Source organism: Lasiodiplodia theobromae, assembly GCF_012971845.1.
Source record: "Lasiodiplodia theobromae strain AM2As chromosome Unknown scaffold_22, whole genome shotgun sequence".
NCBI classification, from domain to species: domain Eukaryota; kingdom Fungi; phylum Ascomycota; class Dothideomycetes; order Botryosphaeriales; family Botryosphaeriaceae; genus Lasiodiplodia; species Lasiodiplodia theobromae.
Window position 1 is genome coordinate 358,031 of NW_023336428.1, and position 23,265 is coordinate 381,295.

At 55.2% G+C, this 23,265-nt stretch overlaps 6 protein-coding genes across 6 annotated transcripts; 3 read left to right on the forward strand and 3 right to left on the reverse strand.

Annotated features, from left to right (window-relative positions):
• Positions 1-2,186: 2,186 nt before the first annotated feature.
• On the reverse strand, positions 2,187-3,724 carry LTHEOB_7384 (Dolichyl-diphosphooligosaccharide-protein glycosyltransferase; the record flags this gene model as incomplete). The annotated part of the gene is made up of 3 exons (XM_035516744.1): positions 2,187-2,618; positions 2,677-3,515; positions 3,583-3,724. 3 exons carry the CDS (start codon positions 3,722-3,724, stop codon positions 2,187-2,189), a joined length of 1,413 nt encoding a protein of 470 aa, XP_035371355.1.
• Positions 3,725-3,794: 70 nt separating this feature from the next.
• LTHEOB_7385 (NADH-ubiquinone oxidoreductase) lies at positions 3,795-4,379 on the forward strand (the record flags this gene model as incomplete). The annotated part of the gene is made up of 2 exons (XM_035516745.1): positions 3,795-4,197; positions 4,336-4,379. 2 exons carry the CDS (start codon positions 3,795-3,797, stop codon positions 4,377-4,379), a joined length of 447 nt encoding a protein of 148 aa, XP_035371356.1.
• Positions 4,380-4,868: 489 nt separating this feature from the next.
• LTHEOB_7386 (uncharacterized protein) lies at positions 4,869-6,354 on the reverse strand (the record flags this gene model as incomplete). Its single annotated transcript, XM_035516746.1, has 2 exons — positions 4,869-6,005; positions 6,097-6,354. The coding sequence occupies 2 exons, from the start codon at positions 6,352-6,354 to the stop codon at positions 4,869-4,871; spliced, it is 1,395 nt and encodes a 464-aa protein (XP_035371357.1).
• A 1,427-nt stretch (positions 6,355-7,781) lies between these two features.
• LTHEOB_7387 (Myosin type ii heavy chain) lies at positions 7,782-15,185 on the reverse strand (the record flags this gene model as incomplete). The annotated part of the gene is made up of 3 exons (XM_035516747.1): positions 7,782-14,495; positions 14,546-14,689; positions 14,742-15,185. The coding sequence occupies 3 exons, from the start codon at positions 15,183-15,185 to the stop codon at positions 7,782-7,784; spliced, it is 7,302 nt and encodes a 2,433-aa protein (XP_035371358.1).
• Positions 15,186-15,900: 715 nt separating this feature from the next.
• LTHEOB_7388 (Protein red1) lies at positions 15,901-20,301 on the forward strand (the record flags this gene model as incomplete). The annotated part of the gene is made up of 7 exons (XM_035516748.1): positions 15,901-16,489; positions 16,832-18,297; positions 18,373-18,661; positions 18,719-19,722; positions 19,768-19,929; positions 19,987-20,011; positions 20,102-20,301. 7 exons carry the CDS (start codon positions 15,901-15,903, stop codon positions 20,299-20,301), a joined length of 3,735 nt encoding a protein of 1,244 aa, XP_035371359.1.
• A 939-nt stretch (positions 20,302-21,240) lies between these two features.
• Positions 21,241-22,376, forward strand: LTHEOB_7389 (Nad-dependent 15-hydroxyprostaglandin dehydrogenase; the record flags this gene model as incomplete). Its single annotated transcript, XM_035516749.1, has 2 exons — positions 21,241-21,319; positions 21,445-22,376. 2 exons carry the CDS (start codon positions 21,241-21,243, stop codon positions 22,374-22,376), a joined length of 1,011 nt encoding a protein of 336 aa, XP_035371360.1.
• Between the last annotated feature and the right edge of the window lie 889 nt (positions 22,377-23,265).

Here is a 23,265-nt window from a genome sequence, read left to right on the forward strand (position 1 = left end):
AGGCACAACTCTGATATTCCTCCTTGTAACAATGTTGAAGATTCGATTGGCCAATACAGAAAATTGGAAGTTGTCACTGGCAGTTTTCCGATGTTGGTTGTTGGGAGATGGTGATTTCAAATTGATGGAATCAGACCGACTTCATGAGATTGATGAGACTGTGGCTGGCGTCAGGATTATTCTGAAGCATTCGGAAAGTGGTCATACTCCCATTGTACATACATAGCCGTTGATCAATATTCCATTGCTTGTATTGCAGATGTAACTTATTATGTTCGGATGCTCCATTGCACTATGAATGCCAATATCCGTCATGACTGACCACTACTACCATTCATCATCATATCACCACGTCCCACCACATTAGATAAGCAAAATGATGCCGAAAGTTTGGCCTCATTGTAATCCACTTAAACATGAATAAATGGCAATCATCTTGTGTAGCTGAATCACACAGAGAAGCTACAACACAGTATGAGCTCAATGCTCCTGTAGATGTCCTATTTTTTCTAAATAGGAGAGGAGAACTCTGAGTTGTTTTCGAGCGAGAAGAGACGTTGCACAGTTGGGTCCATATATTTGCTCTACATGAGGCGCCAGATGTTGCCCATTTGACGTCTTCCGTGCCGGCCGGCCATGTGTGCGTATCAGCAGGCTGACTGCTCACCAAACAGGCATGCGCGAGGCACTAGGGCTGATTTCCTATGTCCCCGAGTGCACGAAGCGCACGCGGAGATAAGAGGCCTCGAAGAAGCACGAGGCGTTACCCTGGCAGGTGAAAGATTGCTCGTGTTCTCAAAATTGAAAGAGGATACGATAGATGCAGCTGACTGCCTCTACCTTCCATTATTCGGCATTCACCGTCCGCCATATGTGATGTTTATAAGCATATCTGCTCATCCATCGATCTGCTTCTCCTCCACAGAGTAGTCAGTGATAGCCACATTCAGACCCTGCTCTTCACACGTTCCTCCCTGAGAGGAAATTACTGAAACTTTGCTCCCGCGTTCTTGCCCTTTCGCCAACAAACTTATCTTTTCCAACTTCTCTCGACTGCAACCATTCCCGAGCCTCACCATCATCACAGCATAATGATGCCGTCCATAACGAAACCCAAGGCTGCACCGCATCACCATTCCTTTCTCCGGTCCGCCATCATCACCAACAACCTCTACTCCATGTCCTGTATCCAGCCACAGAAGAAAGGATCAACGAAACCCTCCAGTCTGAAGCCAAGGCATGCAACGAGAAGCGAGCAGCCGGAGTCGGAAGAGATCACACACGACTCTGGCAACTGCTGAACGAAAGTTGTTGCAGTCTTGGAGTTAAGAAAGCTGGACGAGGGACCAAGGGGGCAGGCTATTTAAATTGTGCAAATCTGGCAAAGCATGACGACCCTCATGACCAAAATGACAGACAAACAGCGTGATCGATTGACGCATGACAGATACGCGCATGCGCACGTATCAATTCTTCTACCTTTAGCCTCACCCTCGCCGCGCGTGTCGTGTAAGGCTCGTGATACATTTGGATCGACCGCCTATCATCCACCACGAGTGGCACAATTGGTTACAGAAAACCCATTCTTACAAGCATGTAGTACAAAGCATCTCACGGCCGCGGACCCTCGCGTTTCGACGTCTCGAAATTGTTGTAGCACCTGAGATTTGAGCCCACATCCACCTCCAGAATCGTGTATCAGATGACCATTGAAAAAGCTTCCAGATATCCAAACACTGGGAGAGGTGCATCATATTCTGCAGTGACTTGAGACGCCAACCGTGAAGTGTATTACCTACAAATATCAATTTCGCTTTAAATTTGCACAAAGACAACTCCACGATGTCAAAGACAGAGTATTGCTAAATTCTGATCTCACGTCGTCTGTACCAACACTCATTGCAAAAAGAAACCCTTTCAAACAACCTTGCACATCCCCAGCTCTCCCTAGTCAATCAAACAGCATTCACGAGACCTCTCAAGGTCCGTCACCAGCTCATATTTCAGATCATATACATATTGGATATCCTCGCCTAACATACCATAATCTCCACATACAGAAGCACTCACACAATAGGAGGTTCGTAGCCAAAAACACCGTTTTTCTTCCTCTAATAAGAGCGAACCAGATAAATCCAACTATGCCTCCTTTGAATTTTTCCCTTCCTTACTCAGGCAGCCCTATTTTACTGCTTCTTCTTCACGCCACCGGCCTGCCTGGGCGCCGAGTACAGCCAAAGGGCGACGAAGCCCAGCCAGCCCGCGACGGTGACCCAGATGCCGGCGATCCAGGTCCAAGCGCCGCTGATGAGGTACGAGCGCGGCCACTCGTCGTGAGCGAAGTGGCGGACAGTAACCTCGCGCTTCTCGTCGAGGTTAGTGAGGAAGGGGCGCTTGTAGTTGACGCGGAAGTTGAAGATGCCGTGCTGGTCGGGCAGGCGGAAGTCGGTGGTGAAGATGGTCGAGTTGGGGTGCGTCGGCGACGGCGGGAGCGCCTTCAGCTCAAGGCGGTGGAAGGGCGAGAGCATAGTGAATTCGAGCTGGACGGCATCACCGGCCGGCGGGACGAAGGGCTCAAGGTGATCCTCGACGTATTCGGAGACCTCGATTTGGAAAGTCTGCATTACGCGTCAGCGGGCCGCCCGGAATTAGTGGGGCTTGTGCAATTGTACGTACCACGTCATTCTTGATGCGGTAAATCTTGGGATTGTGCTCAACGACGTTCAAGTCAGAGCCGTTGATGCCGGCGGGAGCCGCACCCTCGTTAAGGAAGTGCTGCAGGCGGCCGACCTTGAGGACGCCAACCTCCTTGAAAGTCCAGGCAGTGAGCTGCTTGGCAAACTCCCTGTTGGCAGTCTTGCCCTTCACGCTGTTGCGCTCAACCTTGGCGTCGAACCAGGCGTCCTGGAGCATCTCAGCCGAGCCGAGGACGGTCAGACGAGCAGAGTTGCGGCCCTGGAAAGCGGAGACGAGCGACAGCTGCTGTCCAACAGCGAACGGGTCTTCGACGGCCTCAGACTCCTCCTTGGGGTTGTAGACGTAGGCGGTGCTCGGGGCGCGCAGAATGGGGACCAGCAGCGGGCTATCGTTGCCGAGCGTGTGGCCAACAGCGTGTGGCACAGCCAGGACACCTTCGCCAGAGAAGAAGTTCTTGATGCCGGCCTTCTGCCTCTGAGCGCGGTCAATGACGAGCACATCGTGCTTCTCGGCAGCGGAGGCCTTGTCGTAGTTGAAGTGGTCGACGGTCAGAGCATTGCGGTCGGTGGGCAGATGGATATCGAACTCGAGCAAGACGCTGACGACCTGGCTGGGAATGGTGGATTCACCGGACAGAGCCAGCAGAATGTTTCCATCCTTGTTGACAAAGTCGACGAGCAGCTGGGGGGCGAGGTTGGGGCCGAGGCCCTTGGACTTGGTGGGGAGGAGCACGACATGGTCGTAGGCGCGCTCGCCGAGCCTGAACAGCGAAAGCGAGTCGTCCTTGGGCGATTTGAACGTCAGGGAGAAGCCGCGACCTGCAGAGGGACCGGGTTAGCCGTGGGCAAGCTCCCGCAGGATGGGGAGGGCAATTGGGCGCGGTACCAGTGAGATCGGACCAGAATTGCGAATACTTGTCCTTGTCAGCTTGGTCTTCGAGCACGACCAGCGTCCGCGCACCGGCGGCGCTGAGGGCGCTGGCAATGCCAGCGAGGGCGATCAGCAGGAGCGAGGTCAGCCACTTCATTGTGCTGGCAATGGAGTGGACGGAAGAGGCAATTGGCACGCTGCGTGTCGTGAGCTTGTAGGGGAAACGTATGCGGAGACCGCGTACGCAGCGCCAAGACCGGGGAGCTCTGACGCCACGGAGAATCCCACCCTCCGCCGCTGCCCGCAACCACGCCAATCACCGCCCGCGTAGTCAGCAGACGTCCAACTCCGACCTCAAGACCACCTCCGCAACCCGCATTGCGCCCCCCGCCGTCCACCAGTTCCGCCTGCGCCTCGCCCGCTGCTCGCTTGCGACCGCCGCCATGTCCACCCCGCGCTTCTGGTCCCAGCCCATCCGCTACCTGCGTTGGGCCTCCCACGAGAAGCCCGCCATCTTCTACTCGATTGTCGTCGGTCTCGCCGGTCCCGCTACCATTGTCGTCGTCCCTCCCGTCCGCAGGCTCATCGGCGATGAGGTCGGCCGTCCGCCCATCCCATTGACCTATCCGAGTAAGTGTGCCCGCGGAACACGGCCCTGGAATCGATGCGCGTAGGGAGATGTGTAGGACGGTGCCGAGTCTACATGGGGCATTGGAGATGGAGAAAAGGCTTCAATCAGGGCTCCGGCTGACATGTGTATTTTGCTAGTCCCCAAGGGCCCCAGGCAGATCCCCGAAGGATACGATGACTAAGTCGACCGAGCAGTGGATGGGTTAATACTGAAAATAAGAATGAAAATCGGGGGCAACAACCTAGATGCAAGCCATCGCCGCGGCTGAGAGTATGAATAGAGGTTGAAGAGCGTGCCATCCGCTTGGCAGAAGCCCGATATCGAGACCAACGAGGAACGCGATTGCGTGTGGTCTGTACGTTTTCTTGTACACCAATACCGAATTTCATAGTGCAAGATTCTGGTTAAGCAGTGCTATTTCTTTTTTTTTCTGCACAATACTCCACAAAATGGTCCCAAGTCCAGTGCAATCCGGGTAAATTCCACTCCTCAATTTATTTCCAACATTGGAGCAGCAGCTGGTCGCCATTTTCATAGCTGCTCAAGTAGTAAGTTTCAGTCCAGACCTCGTTACCAGTCCAGCCCAAAACCAGTAGCCCAATCAGAATTCGGACCAACCTTTTTCGTTCCGTCCACCCTCAATTTCTAAGATCATGTCGCATCCGGAGTCTCAAGGATAAGCGATAAAGTCCTCAAACTCAAACTCGTCTTCCTCGGCTGGAGTAACCTTCAGCTCCTCCTCCAAACGGACCCGCTTGCTATCGTGATCCGAGGCCTCGTGGTCGGCGTCCTTGGTCTTCCACGGGGCATTCCGAATCTCGATGGTGAACGGCGTCAGCCTGTTCGCCTGCATCTTGGTCTGGTCCAGTCTGAGCTTCGAGATCATGATGCTGTCGACCATCTTCTTCAAGTCGGCCTTCATGTCGTCCATAATCTTGCCCACCCTCCTCCTCCCACCCGGCACCAACGGCGCTATCTTGGCTTGCTCCACCGGATCACAGAAGCTCCCCTCCCAAATCTTCTTGTAGAGCGAAAACCCGCCATCTCGTGCCCTCATCCCCTCTCCTTCGCGGAATCTCGCCGCCAGCCATTGCGACCATAGGGTCTGAGCTTGCCAATGAAACACGTCAGGCTCGTGCTGCTTCTTCGGCTTGCACTTGTCCTTCCGTTCGTCCCACCTCAGCTTCTCGTGCTTGTACGTGAGCAGCCGTTCCTCCAAGCGCTCCTTGTACGCCTCGAACCTCGCCGACTTGCGCGCGCACAGCTCGCGCACCTCGGCCGGGAGCTCGCCCTTTTCCTGCTCGCTCCACTCGCCCGTGGCCCAGCCGCCGACGACGTGCAGCGCCGCCTCGCGCCAGATGGGGAGGCTGCGCAGGCGCGCGCCCACCTCGATCCACGACAGCGGCGCCGCGCACACGCTCTGCCACAGCGTCTGCTCGGCGCCCAGCAGCGCCAGCTCCAGCGGCGCCAGCACGCTGCTGCGCAGCTCCAGGTAGTCGACCACGTCGAGGATCGTCGATGCCGCCGAGATGATGTCGCAGAGGTCGGCGCCGGCCGTGGTGGCTGTGGTCCGGCCCAGCTCGTAGTCGTCCATGTTGACGTCTAGGTCGTCGTCAGGGATGGGGGCAGGCATGCTGCTGCTAGCATGGGAGTAAAGATGGATTTCGTTGCCGTATAGCGCGCCGAAGACGGAGAACCAGGCTGAGAGGATGGCGCGCGAGGCCGGGTCGACGCCGTGAGAGGAGAGGGTCATAGATGCGCGGGGGGCGCCGCGCTCGGAGATGGGGCGGCCGTTGGCGCCGATTTTCTGTGCAGTTCGTTTTAGCAAATCGAGGTCTCATTGAAGGTTACACACGCAGAGTGGTTGGAAAGCTCACGATCACGGCTAATCGTCCTACGTTGCCACCGGGGGTGGGTGTGACGTCGACGAGTTCCAAGCGGTGCCGAACACTAGTGCCCTCGCTGAGCGCCTTCTTGTTCAGTATGGCCGCATGCTCGATTGCGAGCAGCTCCGAAAGCTTGGATGATCCGCCGCGGAGAACGTCGGCATGCAGCTTGAGTTTCTGCGCTGGCGTGAGCACGATCTCGACGTCCCCATTGCTAAAGGCTGGGAAAGTATCCGGCAGAGACCGGGCCGATGGAGTGAGCGATGTCATGGCTGAAGTGTTAGGTATGTGTGGAGTGGTTGTTGTTGATGTGCGGGTTTGCGTGCCAAAGTGTGATGTGGTGGGTGTGAAGAAGTTCGGGGGAATGCAAGAGAGTCGGATATATATAGTGAAGGTGCAGGTTCCGAAAGCAGTATTCCAGGGTCCATGTGTTCCTAATGAGTGATCTTTGAACATTCACGGGCAGTTAAAGCAGCCTTCGGGATGAAATTGGAAAGTACGACCTGGAATACATCTTAGACAATAGCAGACTGTATTAGGCAATCACTCCCTAATATTATCGGCTTCTTCAAATTCAACTACCCTCTGGTGATATCTCTATAGAAACAGCACTTTCGCGCTATTATAAGCATGCTTACTCTTACACTACGAGTAGCAATTATGCCTATAGCGGGTAGTTATTGCGTAGATAGTAATGATGCGGGTAGTAATAGCGTGGGCGGTAATAGTAATAGTGATGAACACGTTGGTAATGATAAACACGTTGGTGATGATGAACACGTTGGTGGTGATAAACACGTTGATGATAGCGAATACGTTGGTGGTGGTGGTAAATGCATTAGTAGTAATCTCGTTAGTAGTGACTTTGTAGGTGAGGTTAATTAGTACGTTAATAGTACTGGCTTAAAATCTCTTTAATTTCGGTGTGAAAGAGACGTAAGTGAGTTCTCGGGCGGGATTGCAATTCTCGAAATAGAGAAGTCAAATTTGTGGGCGCCTTCTATTAAGTGATCCTTAGATATTCGCGGGTAGTTAAAGCAGCCGTCGGGATGAAATTGGAAAGTAAGACTTGGAATACATTTTAGATAATAGCAGACCGTACTGGGCAATCGCTCCCTGATATTGTCCTTTCGAGTTATGTTCACGTAGATCACCGGCTTCAATGGAAGGCACGAGGGCTTCTTTCTGACCCGACACTGATGTTCCTTTACTCGCTTACAACGCGCTCACAAAAGTTGGAGCATTTCAGTCCAAAGAATACAAATAGATAGTAGAAGTAGAAGTACTGCAAAATAAAGCTCCAGAACGCACCGACAGCCCTTGCCTTGAGTCCAAATGGTCCCGAACCCCCGAAAGTAAAAAAACGAAGAAACTACAATTAAAGAAAGTAAAACCCCCCATCTGAAAGGCTCACAAGAACGCCCTTGACCGAATAATGACCCTTATAGTGCCCCTCCGTCCAATAGAGACGCCTGGCCCCCGATTGTTGCCATCATCGTCATCGTCATCATATCCATCATGATTCCCACCCTCATTACCACGATACCCTCCGCCCTTAGCGCCTACCAACCCCTCCAACGCCTCGTCGTCGTCCATAACGACGCTGTCTATTCTCGCGCTATTATCATCATTGCCACGAGCAGCCGTCCGGGCGACGACTGCTCTTCTTCTTCTCTCCCCGCTAAGGGCGGACCCATCTACAAAAAACTGTTCCTTGTGCCGTTGCTCGCGCGTCTCATGCTTCCCCTCAAGCTGCCGCTGCCGCCGGGCCCGCCCAGCGCTCGTGGCGGCTGCAGTTCGCTCAGTAGCTCGGCGTAGCTATCGCGTCTAGAGCCGCCGCCCGCGTCGCTCGCACCACCGCCGTACTGGCCGCCGTTGGGCACGCCGAGCGCGCTGCGGCGCTCCATGCGCAGGCCCTTCCAGCCCTCGAGCTCGCGCTCCACGCGCAGCCGCGTCTCGCGTTCCTCGCGCAGTTCGCGCTCCGCGCGCTTGGCCGCGAGCTGGTGCGCCGAGTCGGATGACTGGAGCTCGTCGATGGTGGATAGAAGGGTGGAGATCTTCTCGCGTGCCTTGTTGAGGTCGTCGCTGATGCTTGCGTTGGCCTTCTCGCGGCGCTCGATCTGCTGCTGCAGGTCCTTGACCGTGCGGTCGATGGCGCGGTTGGCGCGAGACTCGGTGTTGCGCGTGGCGTGCGCTTCCTCGAGAGACTTCTCGAGTTCTTGGATGCGTCCGTGAAGATACTTGACGTCCTGGCTGGCGGAAGAGAAGCTCTTGGTTTCCAGGTCGATGAGACGAAGCTGCAAGTCCTTGAGCTTCTTCTCGAGGCTGGCCTTCTCCGTGTGAAGCTGCACGTTCGCCTCACGTTCGGCAACCAGGTCCTTCTGAAGCTCCTGGCCCAAAGCCTCAGCACGCCTCATCTTGCCAACAGCAGCAGATGCAATATCCTCCTGCTGGGCGAGGCCGGACTTGAGTTCAAGCAGCTCGCGGTCTACTTCGGCGGCATTCCTGAGGCTGGGGCTCTCGCTGCGGGCGAGCTCATCCAGGCGATCAGCTGCCTCAGCAAGACGCGACTCGAGTCCCTTCTTCTCCTTGAGCAGTGAATCGCGCTCCGCAGAAACGTCATCAACCGAGGTTCGGAGATTCCTAACTTGAGAGAGCAGGTTGACAATCTTGCCCTGGGCTTCGTTGTGCGCGTTGACGGCCTCGTCACGAGAATTGCTGAGGTCCTGCAGGGTCATCTCCAAGCGGCTCTTCTCCTTCGCCCAAGTCGAGCTGTTGAGGATTTCATCATCCCACTTGGCACGCCAGTCCTCAATCTCCTCGTGCAAGCGACCATTCTCTTCGCGCACGCGGATGATGTTCTGGCGTTCCTGCTCAAGCTCCTGCGAAAGGCTCGACAGCTCAGCCTGGTACTTCTTGCGAGTCTGTTCCATCGACGCCTCGGTGTCCTCGATGTCGATGGCACGCTGACTGCGGTAGTCCTCGAGCTCGTTTTGAAGACGCTTCTTGCCCTGGAGGGCAGCTTCGAGGTCGGCAGAGAGGTCCTCGATACGCTCCTCATACTGCTGCGTCTGTCTTTGCAGATCCTCAATCATGTTGTCCATCTGCTGGCGTTCGGCCATGATGCTGGCACACTGGTCTTCTGCTTCGCGGGATTGTGTCTTGGCGAACTGTTCGGCGCGAGACGCCTTGAGAACGGCAATCTCAGCTTGCTCAAGTTTGCTGAAGTACTCGTCCGCTCTGCTCTTGTAAAGGTTGAGACTGGACGTGACATCGAGAAGCTTGGATTGCTCGTTGTCTAGCCTGATCTGAAGGTCAGAGAATTCCTGCAGAAGCTGGGAGTGGTTAGCAGCCTCCTGCTCGCGTTCGTAGTTCACATCATCGAGCTCTCCACGCATGTCGCGAAGCTCCACCTCCATCTCTCGCCTAGTCTGCTTCAGCTCATCAAAAGCGGTCTTTGCGTCGGCCAACTCGTTGACGAGAGAGTTGTGCGACTGCAGAATCGACTTCCTTGCCTGCTCCTGAGAGTTGAGAAGATCATAGAGCTCCTCGTACGACTTGGTCTGGACTTCGGTGAGCGAAAGCTGGCCGTTGCGAAGGTCATTCTCCAAAGACGAGACCTTCCTTGCTGAGTCGTCGAGCATGTCGTGGAGGCGGAAGTTCTCACGCTCGAGCTTCTGCATTCTTCGCATGCTAGGGCTCTCCTCCTCCCAGTTCTTGGTAGGTGAGCGGTCCAGCTGGTTCTGCAGATGGCGAGCGCGCATCTCCGACATCTGGAGCTGGTTTTGCACCATCTCAAGCTCGGAAGCAAGATCCATCTTGTTGTTGAAGGTAACAGTGTCGACGCTCTTCTCTGACCGAGCAGAGTCGTGCGTGGCATTGCTGAGCTGTCGCTGGGCGAGCGGGGTGCCGTTGGGGGGCGTGAACGGGCGCTTGTTCTCGGAATCCTTTCGCCAAGCACTTGTAGGGTGTCGAGGGGGTGCTTGGTTCAGTTGGTTTTGGTTCAGTTCGTCAAGCAGAGCGCGTTTCGAGTTGGAGTGTCTGGCGTCAAGATCGGTGATTTCTCCATCGTAACGTTCCCGGAGCTCCTCAACCAAGATCTCGGCATTGATGGCCCTCTCGTTTGCTTGTCGAAGAGCGATTTGAGCAGCGTCAAGCTTCTTCGCCAGGTCAACAGCCTTATCAATGCCGGCCTTGGCCGACTCAAAAGTGCCCTCCCCGTCTTCAGTCGCATCAGGTTCGAAGACCTTGCGAAGAAGCACAAGCTGATTGCGGCATTCTGCAAGTTCGCCCTCGGCGTTCTCGAGAGTCGACTGAACGGTTCTGTTGTTTGCCTGAGCTTGCGTCCTCAATTGTCTCTCCGTCTCCAGCTTGCGATTCGCATCTGCCAGTTGAAGGTTAGCAGTCGAGGCCGACTTTTCGGCATTCCGGCTGGCCATCTGCTCCCGAGTGACTTCATGGTTCAGGTCCTCCAAGCCAAGGGAAAGCTTCTCTTTCTGCTTCTCGAGGGACGTGATCATAAGCTGGGAATCCTCCACTTGGCGTTGGAGCTTCTTGTTTTCCTCCTCGAGCTTCGCCTTCTCATTCGTGAGTTGAGAGATTCTCGTACGTTGGCTTTCACCAGCCCTGGAGTTGGATCTGGCAATGTCCAGGTTCTTCTGCTGAATCTTGTTGAGCAGGGCGCGGTTGTCGTTCTCAGAGGCAGAGAGGCGTCCCTTGATGGTGACAAGCTCGCGCTCAAGGCGTTCCTTGTGCTGATCATTGTACGCCCGATATGTGTCCGACTCTGCGATCATCTGAGTAAGGCCCTGGACTTCATTGTTCAAGCGAGTTCGTTCGGCTTCAAGCTCCTCCAATTGAGCGTCCTTGGCCTGGAGCTGCTGGCGAAGGGCAGCTTGGCGCTCGTTTGCTGCCTTCACCACCATTTTCTCAGCACTTGCATCGGCCTCCAATTTTGCCTCTTGGAGCTGGAGATATTGTTGCCGGATCTGTCGGAGCTCATCCTGGTAGTCCTTCCGTTCCTTTTCGGCAGCTGCCTTGCCCTCGTTGGCGCGGCGGAGAACGTCTTGCTGGACATACATCTCCTTCTCGATGGTAACCTTGGCTTCTTTCAGGGAGTCGAAATCGCGCTTGAGCTCGTTGAACTTATGTTCGCCAAGCATCTCCACGTCATCCCTAGATTGCCTCTCCCGGCTAAGTTCGGTCTGCAGCTGGAAGAGTTCGGCTTTGAGGTCCTCGAGCTGCTGCTCAAGTATCTTGCGGTCCTCAATGGATTCAGCGTCTTCTGAAAGCTTTGCCTCAAAAAGCCTCTTTGCATCAGCAGCCTCACGCTCGAGCTGAGCTTTGGCCGATTGCATAGCCTCCATCTCTGCCTTGACCTCACGAAGCTGGGCTTGGACGTTCTCATGACGTGTCGTCAAAGACTTCTTCTCGGTATCGAACTTTTGCCGGTCGGCCTCATACTGCCTATTCTCGGCTTTGAGGATGGCGAGTTCGCTGTCTTTGCGTCGGACAAGGTCTTCATAACTGGTGGCGCTGTTCGACAGATCCGACATTTGCTTCCTAATCTCGCGGTTTTCGTCGACGAGTTCCTTGACTTGCTTCTTAGCCGATGTGAGGTCCTTGGTTGCAGTCGCCAGCTTGATATCCAGTTCTTGGTCGTTCTTGAGCATTTTCTCCTCCAGGTCCTGGAGTTTCTTGTCTTTGAGCGAGAGGTGGCTGTTGAGCATGTTGACCTCCTGTTGAAGCTTCTCCTCGGCCTCAGTCCTTTGATTCCGGGAATTTTCAAGGTCAGAGACCTGCAGTTCCAACTCCGTGATTTGGTTGACAAGCTCCTGCTTTTCAGCCTCAAGCCTGCTGATGATCTCTCCGGCTTGCTCCAATTCTTTTCGCCACTCGTCAGCTTGTTCTTCGGTCTTCCTTTTGGCAATCATGAGCTCGCTCAGTTGCTCTTCAAGATTTTCGGAATCCGCCTCCGCCTCAGCAAGCTTTTCAACAAGCTCAGTCTCGCGAGCTTGAAGACGCTTGAAAATTTCCTCCTTGTCAAGGGCCAGCGCACGTTCACTCTCCAAAGTCTCCTGGATTCGCTGGATTTCGCCCTCCGCACGGCGGCGTTCATCCTCAATCTTTTGGCGCTCAGCAAGTTCAGCCTGACGTTGTTCTTCGAGCTGCGCAATCATTTCGTCACGCTTTTTGACTTCTTGAGCTTGTCTGGTAGCACCAAGAAGAGGGCGCATGCGCACGAAAAGCTGCCACCAAGGGTTCGCTTGAAGGTCAAGGTAGACCTGGAAGTTGCGCTGGATGACCCGGGTTGCTTCGGCCCTGTAAAGCCGTTTGTGTGCAATACGCCTCTGCATGTATCCGCGTGCAACTGACTGGAACCGGGCCACTATCTTACTGATCACAACGTCGCGCTGCTCTTCAAGCTCGGCCAAGACGCCTGCCCTAAAGAAGACCTTGGTAAGACCAACGCGGTAGAAAGACTTGTCCAAATCGAGATTCTCCAGGATCATCTTGGCTGCAACCTGTCCCTCCAGATAGCCTCTCGGGATGTCTTTGCAGAGAATTTCGTATCGCTGACGGAACTCGGCGAAAGTTAATCTGTTGGGGAATCCAGTGCGTGCAATACGAATACCTTCAAGCACACCATTGCACCGCAATTGATCAAGGACAAGTGGTGCGCTGAACTGCTTCGGTCGCTTCTTGTGGTTGGGCAGGATACAGCGCACAAAGTGAGGGTGAGTGGAGTGCAGCTGGCCCATGAGCTTCGAAAGGTTCTCCTTGTGCCTCTGGGCGACAGTCCGGAAAAGGCCCTTCTTGACCCTATTGCGTGTCGCGCCCGCCTCCTCTTCTGGGTCAGCGCAATCGGCGAAGAGGTTGGCGATGTGCTTTTCAGAGGACGAGGCAAGCAAGCGGGTGACATTGTCGTTGAGGGGGTCCTTGTTCTTTTCAAGCCAACCTTCTGTCGAGTACTCAACTTCGGCCGCGTAGTGAGTGAGCATGAAGCCCTGGCGGAACATCGAACGTCTGTACTTCGGCGTCTTCCGGTCCCAAAGTTGGTGAAGCTTTTCCGTAAAACTCTTGTCGGTAGCTTTGGGCATGACAGAATCCTCGTCAAGACAGGAGAAAATACCAATGGGGTTCGACACTTCGATGAGATCAATGGTAGGCTGCAGATCCCGGCCGAAGTCGATGAACTTCCACTCGATCTGTTCTCTTGCATACTCCTCCTGCTCCAGGACGAACATGTGGTGGTTGAAGAACTGCTGCAACTTCTCATTGGTGTAGTTGATGCACAGCTGCTCGAAGCTGTTCTCTTCAAAAATCTCGAAACCCGCGATATCCAGGACACCGATAAAGTGCGAGTCATCAGAGCCAGCATTGGAGCGATCAAGCTGCCGATTGATTCGATCCACCAGGTCACCAAAGGCGCGCTCGTAGATACCTTTTGACAGTGCATCGATTGCCAAGCGGACCTGCTCCGGTGTTTGGACCTTTTCGACCCATTCTCGGCCAGCCTTCACCCGTGGATGCAGAAGAGCATTCTTGAATGGATCGACAGGGATTCCGAGCAGACGGGCAACTTTGTCGGCTTGGGCTTCTGCATCGGGATCCAAAGCAGCTTGGTCAGCCCGGAGACTCTCCTTGATCACTGTTATGTTTCCGAGATGAAGAACTGCGGCTATTGTTCTGAGAATCTCATGCTGCTCCTTGTCTGAGAATCCCATGACAATGAAGGCTTCGATCAAAGAATTCCATTCATCCAAGTCAGACACTCCACTGATGGTATCATTTCCGTGCTTGGTGTACTCGAAATCTTCCAGATCCTTGCCGTCCAGGAGGAAGTCCTGCTTCATCTGGGCGGTGGCACCCTGGAGAAGTTGGTAAAAGACATGGTAGCTGCGCTCGTTCGGGTTCAATCGCACGACTCTCGACTTCTCCAGGAGGTACCAGTCGATGTAAGCACCAGCAATCTGACCAGCGCGCGTGAACTCGATCCTGATAAATTTTCCAAATCTGGAGGAGTTATTGTTTCGGACTGTCTGCGCATTGCCAAAGGCTTCCAGGATGGGATTGGCCCGAAGAATCTGCTCCGACAAGTTCGACATTTGCTGCCGACCGCTGACTCTCCTCCGGCCCGGAGTGTTGCCATCGCTGGTTGCCACAGCTGCCAGATACTGAATGACCTTCTTCGTGTTTTCGGTTTTACCAGCACCGGATTCACCCGTTACCAGAATGCTCTGGTTTTCACCCTCGTCGACCAGATTCCTGAAGGCCTCGTCGGCAATGGCGTAGATGTGCGGCTTAGTGTCCTCCCGACTCCGGCCCTTGTACATGTTGATGTAGTCACGCGTGTAGATTGGCAGGGGGCAGTAGGGATTCACAGTAACCAAGAACAGGCCCGAATACGTCTGCCTGATAGTCAGATAGTGTTCAGACAGGGTTTCGTGCCATGACTTACGTAGATCAAATCAGCCTGATACCTCATGTGGAGGTTATGCACTACCGATGGCTCGTTCAGATGTGTGAGCTCGGCCATGTCACCGGCCTTGTCGAACTTGGCCGGGTTGACCTTATCGACTGTATCTGCATCTACGGTTTGTTGCTGTTCGTGAGGTCAGCCTTCGCTCGGTAAGTGGGTCAGGGAGAACACGTACCTCGCCATCGTCGCACTGCACAAGCAGATTGTTTCCCTCAAGCTCCTCGACAACCCATCCGCGCACAAAGGCCTTTTCCGGGTGCCGAAGCCAGACATAGCGCTTGCCGGCGAAGTCGTTTTCGCCGTCGATGCCGCGGACGAGCTGCGGTGCGTTCTGCATCTCCTCCGACTTGATGAACTTGGGGGCAAAGGTACCGCCGGCAAGCATGCTGTTGCGATGTGAATTTGACCGAGCGCGTATCGAGCCATCCCGGGCGGGTATTAACGCGTTGGTGGACTGAGCCCGAGCGTGGGACTTTGTGAGGGCAGGCGACAGCGGAGTGGACAGGTTCATAGACGGCGGGCGACTCGAGGTGCCCACCGGGGTGGGCGAGGGCGAGGCTGATCCTCTGTTGAACGGGCTGGCTCTCCATCGGGAGCCGTTCGGCGTGGGCGCGCTCATGGTGACGCAAGGAACGGACGAGAGGCTGTTTACCGGAAGTGGGTATCAAGACAAAAGCGCATACCGCGGGCCTGCTCGCAGGCAAAACGGAGAAGCGGAAGAGGCACAAAATCAGCTGCAGTATGTACAGGGCTGCATGGCCGTCGGCAAGCGTGGGTGCGTCAGTGTCTGGGGAGCGACGCGCAGGTGGAGAGGCGGACGATCAGCCGGTGCTTGTGTTTACTCGGTGCTCGGGCAACAACCATGACGCGCTAGCGCACCGACACATCCTGCTACGTAAGGCGGTGTGCAGCCCAACCGTGGTCGTGCCAGCGGCGATCGGGCGCTCTCCGCCGAAGCGCCGCCTCCAGAATCTCTCCTCCCGTCGATTTCGACGCCCGCCAACAGTCTTCGTGACGCCTTCCTCCATCCGTTCATCGCCGCCCAACGCCAGAACCCTCGAGCGCATCGCGCACCGCGCACGTGCTCCCGTCCTCGTCGGAATCGCGCAGGCTGCTCCATCGCCTGCCCGTCTGCGACGAGTCTTCGTCGCACGCGTCCGTCGCCTCGCTGCATCGCCTGTCCACTGCCCATTCCTGCTGGCTTGGCGGTTCATGCGGCTGTGATTCTGGCACCCATGCATCGGTGTCACCTCGCATCCTCGACACTCGTAGACATTTGCTTACGTGACCTTTGTTGCTGCTAACGCCCAGATCCGCTCCGTCGCGACTCCGCTATGGCGAACTATCCGCCAGCAGCGCCCTTTTTCGGCATGCCGCCATATGCTCAGGGTTTTCCCTCGCAGAGTGCGCCGCCGCCGCCGCCGCCTCAGAGCGGCGGTCCTACCTATCAGAATGCACCGCAATTGCCGCCGCAGCAGCCAGCTCAGCAGCAGGCGCATAGCTTTCAGCAGAACGCGTCCCTTCCTACCCCGGATTTCCAGGCGCTTGGCCTGAACTCAACCCAACTTGCGGCTCTTTGGCAGCATGTTCAGAGCGGCGCTCCTCCGCCTCCGCCGCCTTTTCCGCCTCCGTTCACCCCACAGGCCGGCTTTGCCCCTCCGCCGCCTCCGCCGCTGCACTTTCCACCTGGCTTCCAGCCTCCAGCTGTGCCTTCGTTTCCTCTCCCACCTCCACAAGCACTTCCCGGGCTTACGCCAGTGCCGCCGCTGCCTGGTGTGCCTGCGGCTCTGCCTGCCTCAAACAACAGAGTAATGGAAATTGTCCACGGGGACAAGGAGGAGGGGGAGCTTAGTGATGAGCCTGGTTCCCAGGATGATCCGGGGCGCTCATGGTCACGAGAGGGTCACCAGCGCGCTGGAAAAGGTGATTGCCACCGTCCTAGACATTCCGCAGCTGTGTCGAGTGGCCTAGAAGGGCGCTCGAGCAACAGCGACCGGTCTAATGAACCTAGCCGCACTGACTTTGAAGTGACTGTAGGGAACGAGAGACACGGTAACGGCATTCCTACAGACAGTGGGAGACCGAGATCTTCTCAATGGTCGGGCCAACTGCATAACCGTCCTCCCATCCATTCTTCGAAAGACCATGCATATCGCGATAGTCACGCCAAAGTGACACATAAAACAACAAATACTGAGGCTGCAAACCTCGCGAGGTCGCAACCTACCTATGCTTCTAACGAGCAAGCTGGTTTGGACAAGACAGAATTTGAAAACAGGAAACAACAGGCGGAGACATTTCTTACCATCCTGCACAACTGTGGATATGGACATGCAGATCTGCAGAAGTGCGGTCTTGATCCCAAGCTGGTCAAGGAGGCTTGGACGTCGCTTGGATTTCCTCTTGACCAGCAATCTCTTGACGGTAGGCGCAGCTCTGCTTTGGAGTCGAGAACTGAGCAACCATCGCCTTCGTCACAGCCCAAGACTGGGCCAGCTTCAGCTCCAGTTTTGCCAGCGGCACAATCGGCGCCCTCCACTCAGCCTGCAGCTAGACCTCAGCCTACTGTGGGTACTGCGGGCATTAACAAAGCAACCGCTGGCCCAGCGGCTTCTTCGCCTACTGATCGGGCGGCGTACATCGCCCGGCTCATGGCTGCCAAGAACAGCAAGGCCTCTTCGAAGCCGTCCGCTGTGGCGACCTCTGCTACTCCGTCCCCAGCGCCTGCCTCTATTGCTGTTGCTCAAGCTCCGTCTCGAACCGATTCCGCGACACCGGCGAAACCGCAAGAACTATCGAAGCAGGAGGATGCCGCTGTCACAGATCCTGCTGTGCTAGCAGCTCAAAAGAAAGAGGCACAAAATGAATTGTTGCGGAAAAAGATTGAGGCACTCAAGATCCCAAGGAAGAAGGCCGAGGAAGAGGCTCGAGCCAAAGCTCAGGCTGTAGCGGCATCGCTGAGTGCCAGCAGAACACCATCGAGTTCTGGTGCAAGTGCGGCAGCCATGTCAAAGTCTGAGATTCCTGTTCGCCCTGCTCAGCAGGAAACAGCACCAGCCGACTCAACACCTCGTAAAGATTCACAGCCCTCCCCGTCAATGCCGCTGCAATCTCCTGGGGGCATCCCTGGTCTGTTTATGACTTCAGCCGCTCCTCAGGTTGCCCCTAAACCTACCCAAGATCCCCCTATCCCGTCCGCAAACAGAGGCCGCAAGCGCCCAGTAGCATCGGATTTCGAAGATTTGCAACAATCTCGGACGCCACCAGCTTTCAAGCGTCCGTTTGGTCAGAGCCAAAGTGATCACGAGCAGGTGATCATTGAAGTTAGTGACGACGAGACAGCGGGAAGCGTCATGGACATCGATGAAGCTGACGAACTGCAGCCTTCTGCTCAGCCGTCCGTTCAACCTCCTAAAGGAGGAGCTAACCGCAACCTGCCTCCTCTAACCAACTTTCCTGCCCGACCGGGCTTCAGCAGGCAAGGATCGGCACACTCAACTCCTCCTGCTCAGCCGCCCATACCCGCCGCCAGAGTTGCTGACCTGAAGCGCAAGGAGGAGGAACTTGCTGCTTTGAAGAAGCTCATTGCCGAAAAAGAACGCCAGCGCCTGGCCAGGGCGCAATCTAGTCGAGCGCAGACACCGGCAACTCCCACGCACCAGCCCTCTCAGGCTCCCCAGCTTGGCTCTAGCCCCGCAGCGAGTGCACCTGTCAATAGAGGGATAGCACGAGTACAGCCAGATGTTCGCTCTGAGTCGGTTAGCAGAGCAATTACGCCATCTGGGGCTTTGACAAGCGCTCCACAGTCACCAGCAGAACCTGACTGGAAACGACGAAGAAGGGCGGAGATCCAATCTGGAATATCCGCATTCGACGCCGATCTTAACAGCAACATGAGCAGACTAGAGCAGCTACGCAGGGAGATGGAGCAGATTGAGGCCGAGAACAAGCGCCGACAGCAAGAGAAGGAGTCGCTGATCAATGAGCTTGAGGGGCTCGGGATCGATACGGAAGGCATGCCACATGAGGAGCTTCAGGCGAAGAAAGATGAAATTATGCATCAACAACAACAAGAAGCCAATGCAGCAGCTGAAGGTAAGGCATATCCTTTATCTTACTGTATTGTCATCAAATATCTGACCACCATTGCAGCGCTTGCTGGAAACTCTGCCGCCACTTCCAAGGCTGAGGCAACAGATTCGCCACAGCTGGCCTCTGTTCGAGATGTGCACCCCCCGATTGCGGCGTCCAAGAACAAAGTTGCTTCGGAAAGCTCTGGGGACCGAATGTCCATGTCTGATGGTGAAATCGAAAATGAATCGGACACCACAGAAGCAGAAATGGACATGTCCGATAGCGACGCTGAGAAGGAAGAACCCGCTCAAATCCAGACGGCATCTAACGCGGAGATGATTCAAGCCTCAGAGGCTCTTGCAGAGCCTGCAGTCACGGAAGAGACCCAACCGGCAACTGCTTGCCCCGCAGAGACATCTGAACAAGAAGACACCGAGGACTTTTATTCTTCTGATGCCCGCCAGGAAGTTTCCGCTTCTGCCCCCGAAGCACAGGCTGTCCAGGCGGACCACTCGTCGGCAGAGAGCAACCAGCCAAGCCTTCAAGCGGATGACTATGCACCACCAGGCGATATCGAACCGCAATCTTCTGGGTCCGGATCTACTTCGTCCAGCTCATCTGAATGGGACCCTCAGCTGCAAAGCGAGGAGCATGGGACGGGGGAGCTGACAGGCGTAGCCCTGGAAAATGAGGGTGACGCTCGCATGGAGGCCTTTGAACCCGTGCCGGATGTTTTGCAGCCGGAATCTACGAATCAAGATGTGACGGACGAGTTGCAGACCGGCGACGCCTCGTCAGAGGCCATGGACGAGGACGAGGACGACTATGATCCTTCAGACATGCTCCCTAATCCGTCGCCTTCGGCCGCAGCTAGCGACTATCCAACGCCTCAAACATCGTCCACTGAGGCCATCGCTACACAGGCGGTGGCCCAATCTGTTGCTGGAAGCCAAGCTTCAGGAGATTCGGGCTCGGGCTCAAGCAGTTCAACGTCGCGGACTCCGCAAATCTCCATCATTGCTGATGACGTGGTGTCTGAGCTTCAAGGACAGGAACCTGCAACTACAACGAACGACCAAAGTGTATGTCGACCCTACTAACGAGTTCCGTCACTGATACGTACTCAGGCGCCAGCACCTAGTGACTTAAGCAAGCACTCGTTCTATACACCTTACGAAAGCCCTCTCAAACGTTTCAAAGCGTATCGCTACCACCCGCAATACTCACATGACGTCTCAGGTGGATATAGGTCGCTTACTTACAGCCACGAGATCGATGCCATGAAGCCGGTCTGTCCGTTTGAAGCAGCCGGGGGCATATGTAATGACAGTGCATGTGACGGACAGCACTTCCGCACCATGGGCATCAGTGGTGCGTTAAAAGGCCAATCAACACAATCTTCCCTTCTCCCCGTAGCGTCAGGCAAGACCACTAGCTGACGTAGGAACACGATGTCAACAGAGGACAAGGTCCTTGTCCAACTGGGGATTGTGAATCCCGGGCGAACTCCTGAGGAACAGGAGAAGTGGAGAGCGGACCTGAAGCAAGTGCTGAAAGGTCTGCGTGAACAAAACGTCAAGGACGCCGAGTCCGTGGCGGCGGCAATTGCGAACTACCGGCGAGAATTCCTCCAGGACCCCAGCAGAGTGCTCAACATTTGAGACTCGTTCTGTGGATGTAGGACGACGCAGGTGACACAGACCCTTATTTGGGCATCTGGGGCTTCCCTATCCTGAGATATCGATTCCCAGATCTGCTGTGATATTGCCAAGCTCGGATCTTCTTCTCCTATTCCTACAGTCCCCATCCCTTTCCCCATGGCAGGTTCACGCGCGATACCCTTCGGCAAGAAGGAAAAAAGAAGACGAGAAAAAGAACAAGAAAAAAAACAAAAGAAAAGCACAAGGGGGTCGAGAGTGGAAGCAAGATGCTCGTGACGAGCAACCAAAGTAGTTTGGCGTAATTGCAAAGATACCCATTTGCATGGCAGGCGTTTGGTATCCATTCGCAACCCCAGCATTCTGGGGGGTAATGGCGGACAAAAGCGCGACAGCTCAAAGCTGTTGGTTGAACGGACAAAGGGAACACCAATCCGTATAATGATCGGGCGGATTCTGTACAGCATTCAGGGTGGAGCATTAAATAAGTAGCATTTCCATAGCCTTGCAGGTAGAACTGATCAAGGCAATAGATGATTTCTTAGGTTACAGCGTATCATCCTCGGTAAAGGCTGGGCTGTGGAAGAGTCTGGACGTGATCGACGAGAGCCACGGCGGTCTGTACACCGAGCTCGGTGGAGGCTTTCCGGAGGAGAGTGGAGGTTTGGCGCTTGGGATTCCCTCAATTGGACGGAAAGTTTGCCGATATGCTGGAGCTGTTCTTCCCCGCAAGTCTGACGCATCCCACTCCCCACATGCTGCACGTAGCTATGTCAGCTACACCGTGTAACGTTCCGTAACCGGCGCCTGAATGAGAAAATTGTTCAGTGATGGGGTTTAAAAGGCCGGTTGACGCCGTGTAATGCCCACTTCCAATCTCAACGTCCGTCTTCCTTCTCGTCCCAATACCCCCACCAGCTGTTTCCCTACAATCTAGCAGAGATGGCAGCCGCCCCAACATCAGCCCCACTGCCTTTCTCGGTCTCTGGTAAGACCGCAATCGTAACCGGTGCTGGCTCTGGTACGTTCCTAACCACAATACAATCATACCCCTCATCTCCCCACTCTCAGCTTCGCCTACAGTAGCACAATGGCAGAGTAGAAAAAAAAAGAAAGTTAGATCAGCAGCTAACCACATCCCCCTAGGCATCAACCTCGCCTTCGCACGCCTACTCCTCTCACGCAACTGCAACGTCGTCTTCGCCGACCTCTCGCTCCGGCCCGAAGCGCAAGCCCTCGTCGACGAGTACTCGACGCCGTCAGCCGAGTCGCCGCGCGCCCTCTTCGTCAAGACGGACGTATCTTCGTGGCCGGCGCTGCGGCAGCTCTTCACGGCGACGCTCGCGGCCTTTGGCGACTTCGACATCGTCTGCCCGGGGGCCGGCGTGTACGAGCCGCACTGGTCCAACTTCTGGCACCCGCCGGGCTGCTCGGCGGCGGCGCGCGACGACGTCGACGGCGGCCGCTACGCGCTGCTCGACATCAACGTCACGCACCCCATCCGCGCCACGCAGCTGGCCCTCTCCCTATGGCTGCATCCCGCACCAGCCGCATCAGACTCGGATCCTTCTGCTACGAAACAGCCCGTCAAGGCCAGCCCGCTCAACCCCAAGCGCGTCGTCCACATCAGCAGCGTCGCCGGCCAGGTGCCCAACTTCAACGCCCCGCTGTACGCCGCCAGCAAGCACGCCATCTCGGGCTTCGTGCGCTGCCTCGCGCCGCTGGAGCCGACGGCCGGCGTGCGCGTCAACGCCGTCGCCCCCGGCATCATCCGCACCCCGCTGTGGACAGAGCATCCGGAGAAGCTGGCCTTCATCAACCAGGAGACGGACGGCTGGGCGACGGCCGAGGAGGTCGCCGAGGCCATGCTGCGCTGCGTCGAGGAGCCGGCGTTGGTGGGTGGCTCGATTTTGGAGGTGGGCAAGGATAATACGAGGACCGTCGAGTGCTTCAATGATCCTGGCCCCGATAGGGACCCGAAGAAGGGGTTGATCGTGAGTAATGGTGCGAAGGGGACTGAGGAGATTTGGGGCTGGTTGGGGGATGAGGCGGTCTGGAGGCTGAAGGATAACTCGTAGATGGGAATTAGGGTTGGGGTGCGGTTGGCATATCGAAGGGAACGGTAGGATGTTGTAAGTTGAGATAGCTTGAATGTACGCATTTATGAAACCCATTTTACTGTACTACTCTTTCAACATCGTAATGGACATAATCTTTGATGGAAAAAAGACGGTCAACATAAAGTTATGCCATGGAAGAGAGCTGAGTCAGGCTTGCACATTGAATGTTTGTATTGAACACCTTACGATGATGTACATATAACAGTCGTCAGATTAGTCAAGCCGCCCCAAAATTAATGAGCGGCACCAATGAAAGTGTGAAAGCAAGGTACACTACTATACCAACGCTGACTTCGACCCAAAGACGCCGCAACAGCAAATATTCCTGGGCGCATGACTTGACAGAAACGATTGGAGTGTAATCCGGAAGGCAGAAAGCCGATCATTGTGCCCTTGCATGCAGACGATCTTCACATGGTAGTGAGTGGCCGTCCAATGAAATATCTTGAAATGACCGCAGGCACCTGTCACTGGTTCTTTCATCCACATTCCCTGTCCAAGCCTCCGGAAGGCTGTCACCCTATCCCGTGTCTAACCTTCGGATGTCTGTCGGCCGAAGCTGGCACCTCCGGCGTACAGAGACCGGGGTAGTCCAACACACGAAAGATTCGGAATACTTGCTCAGGGAAACAAGAGGCGGTTCATGGATAAGTCTGATACATAAGCTGCTGTATTCAAGTCGATTTGCTAGAGCTAACGCTCCATTTTTGATAGACAAAAAAATAACGTGGAACCAAGAGCATGCAGCAATACGTGGTTTACGTCCGTTGCATTAGCTCTGGGGGTATTTATGATAGAATAGGTAGAAGTTAGCTGTACATCAAACGAATTTAAAAAATGTACTGCT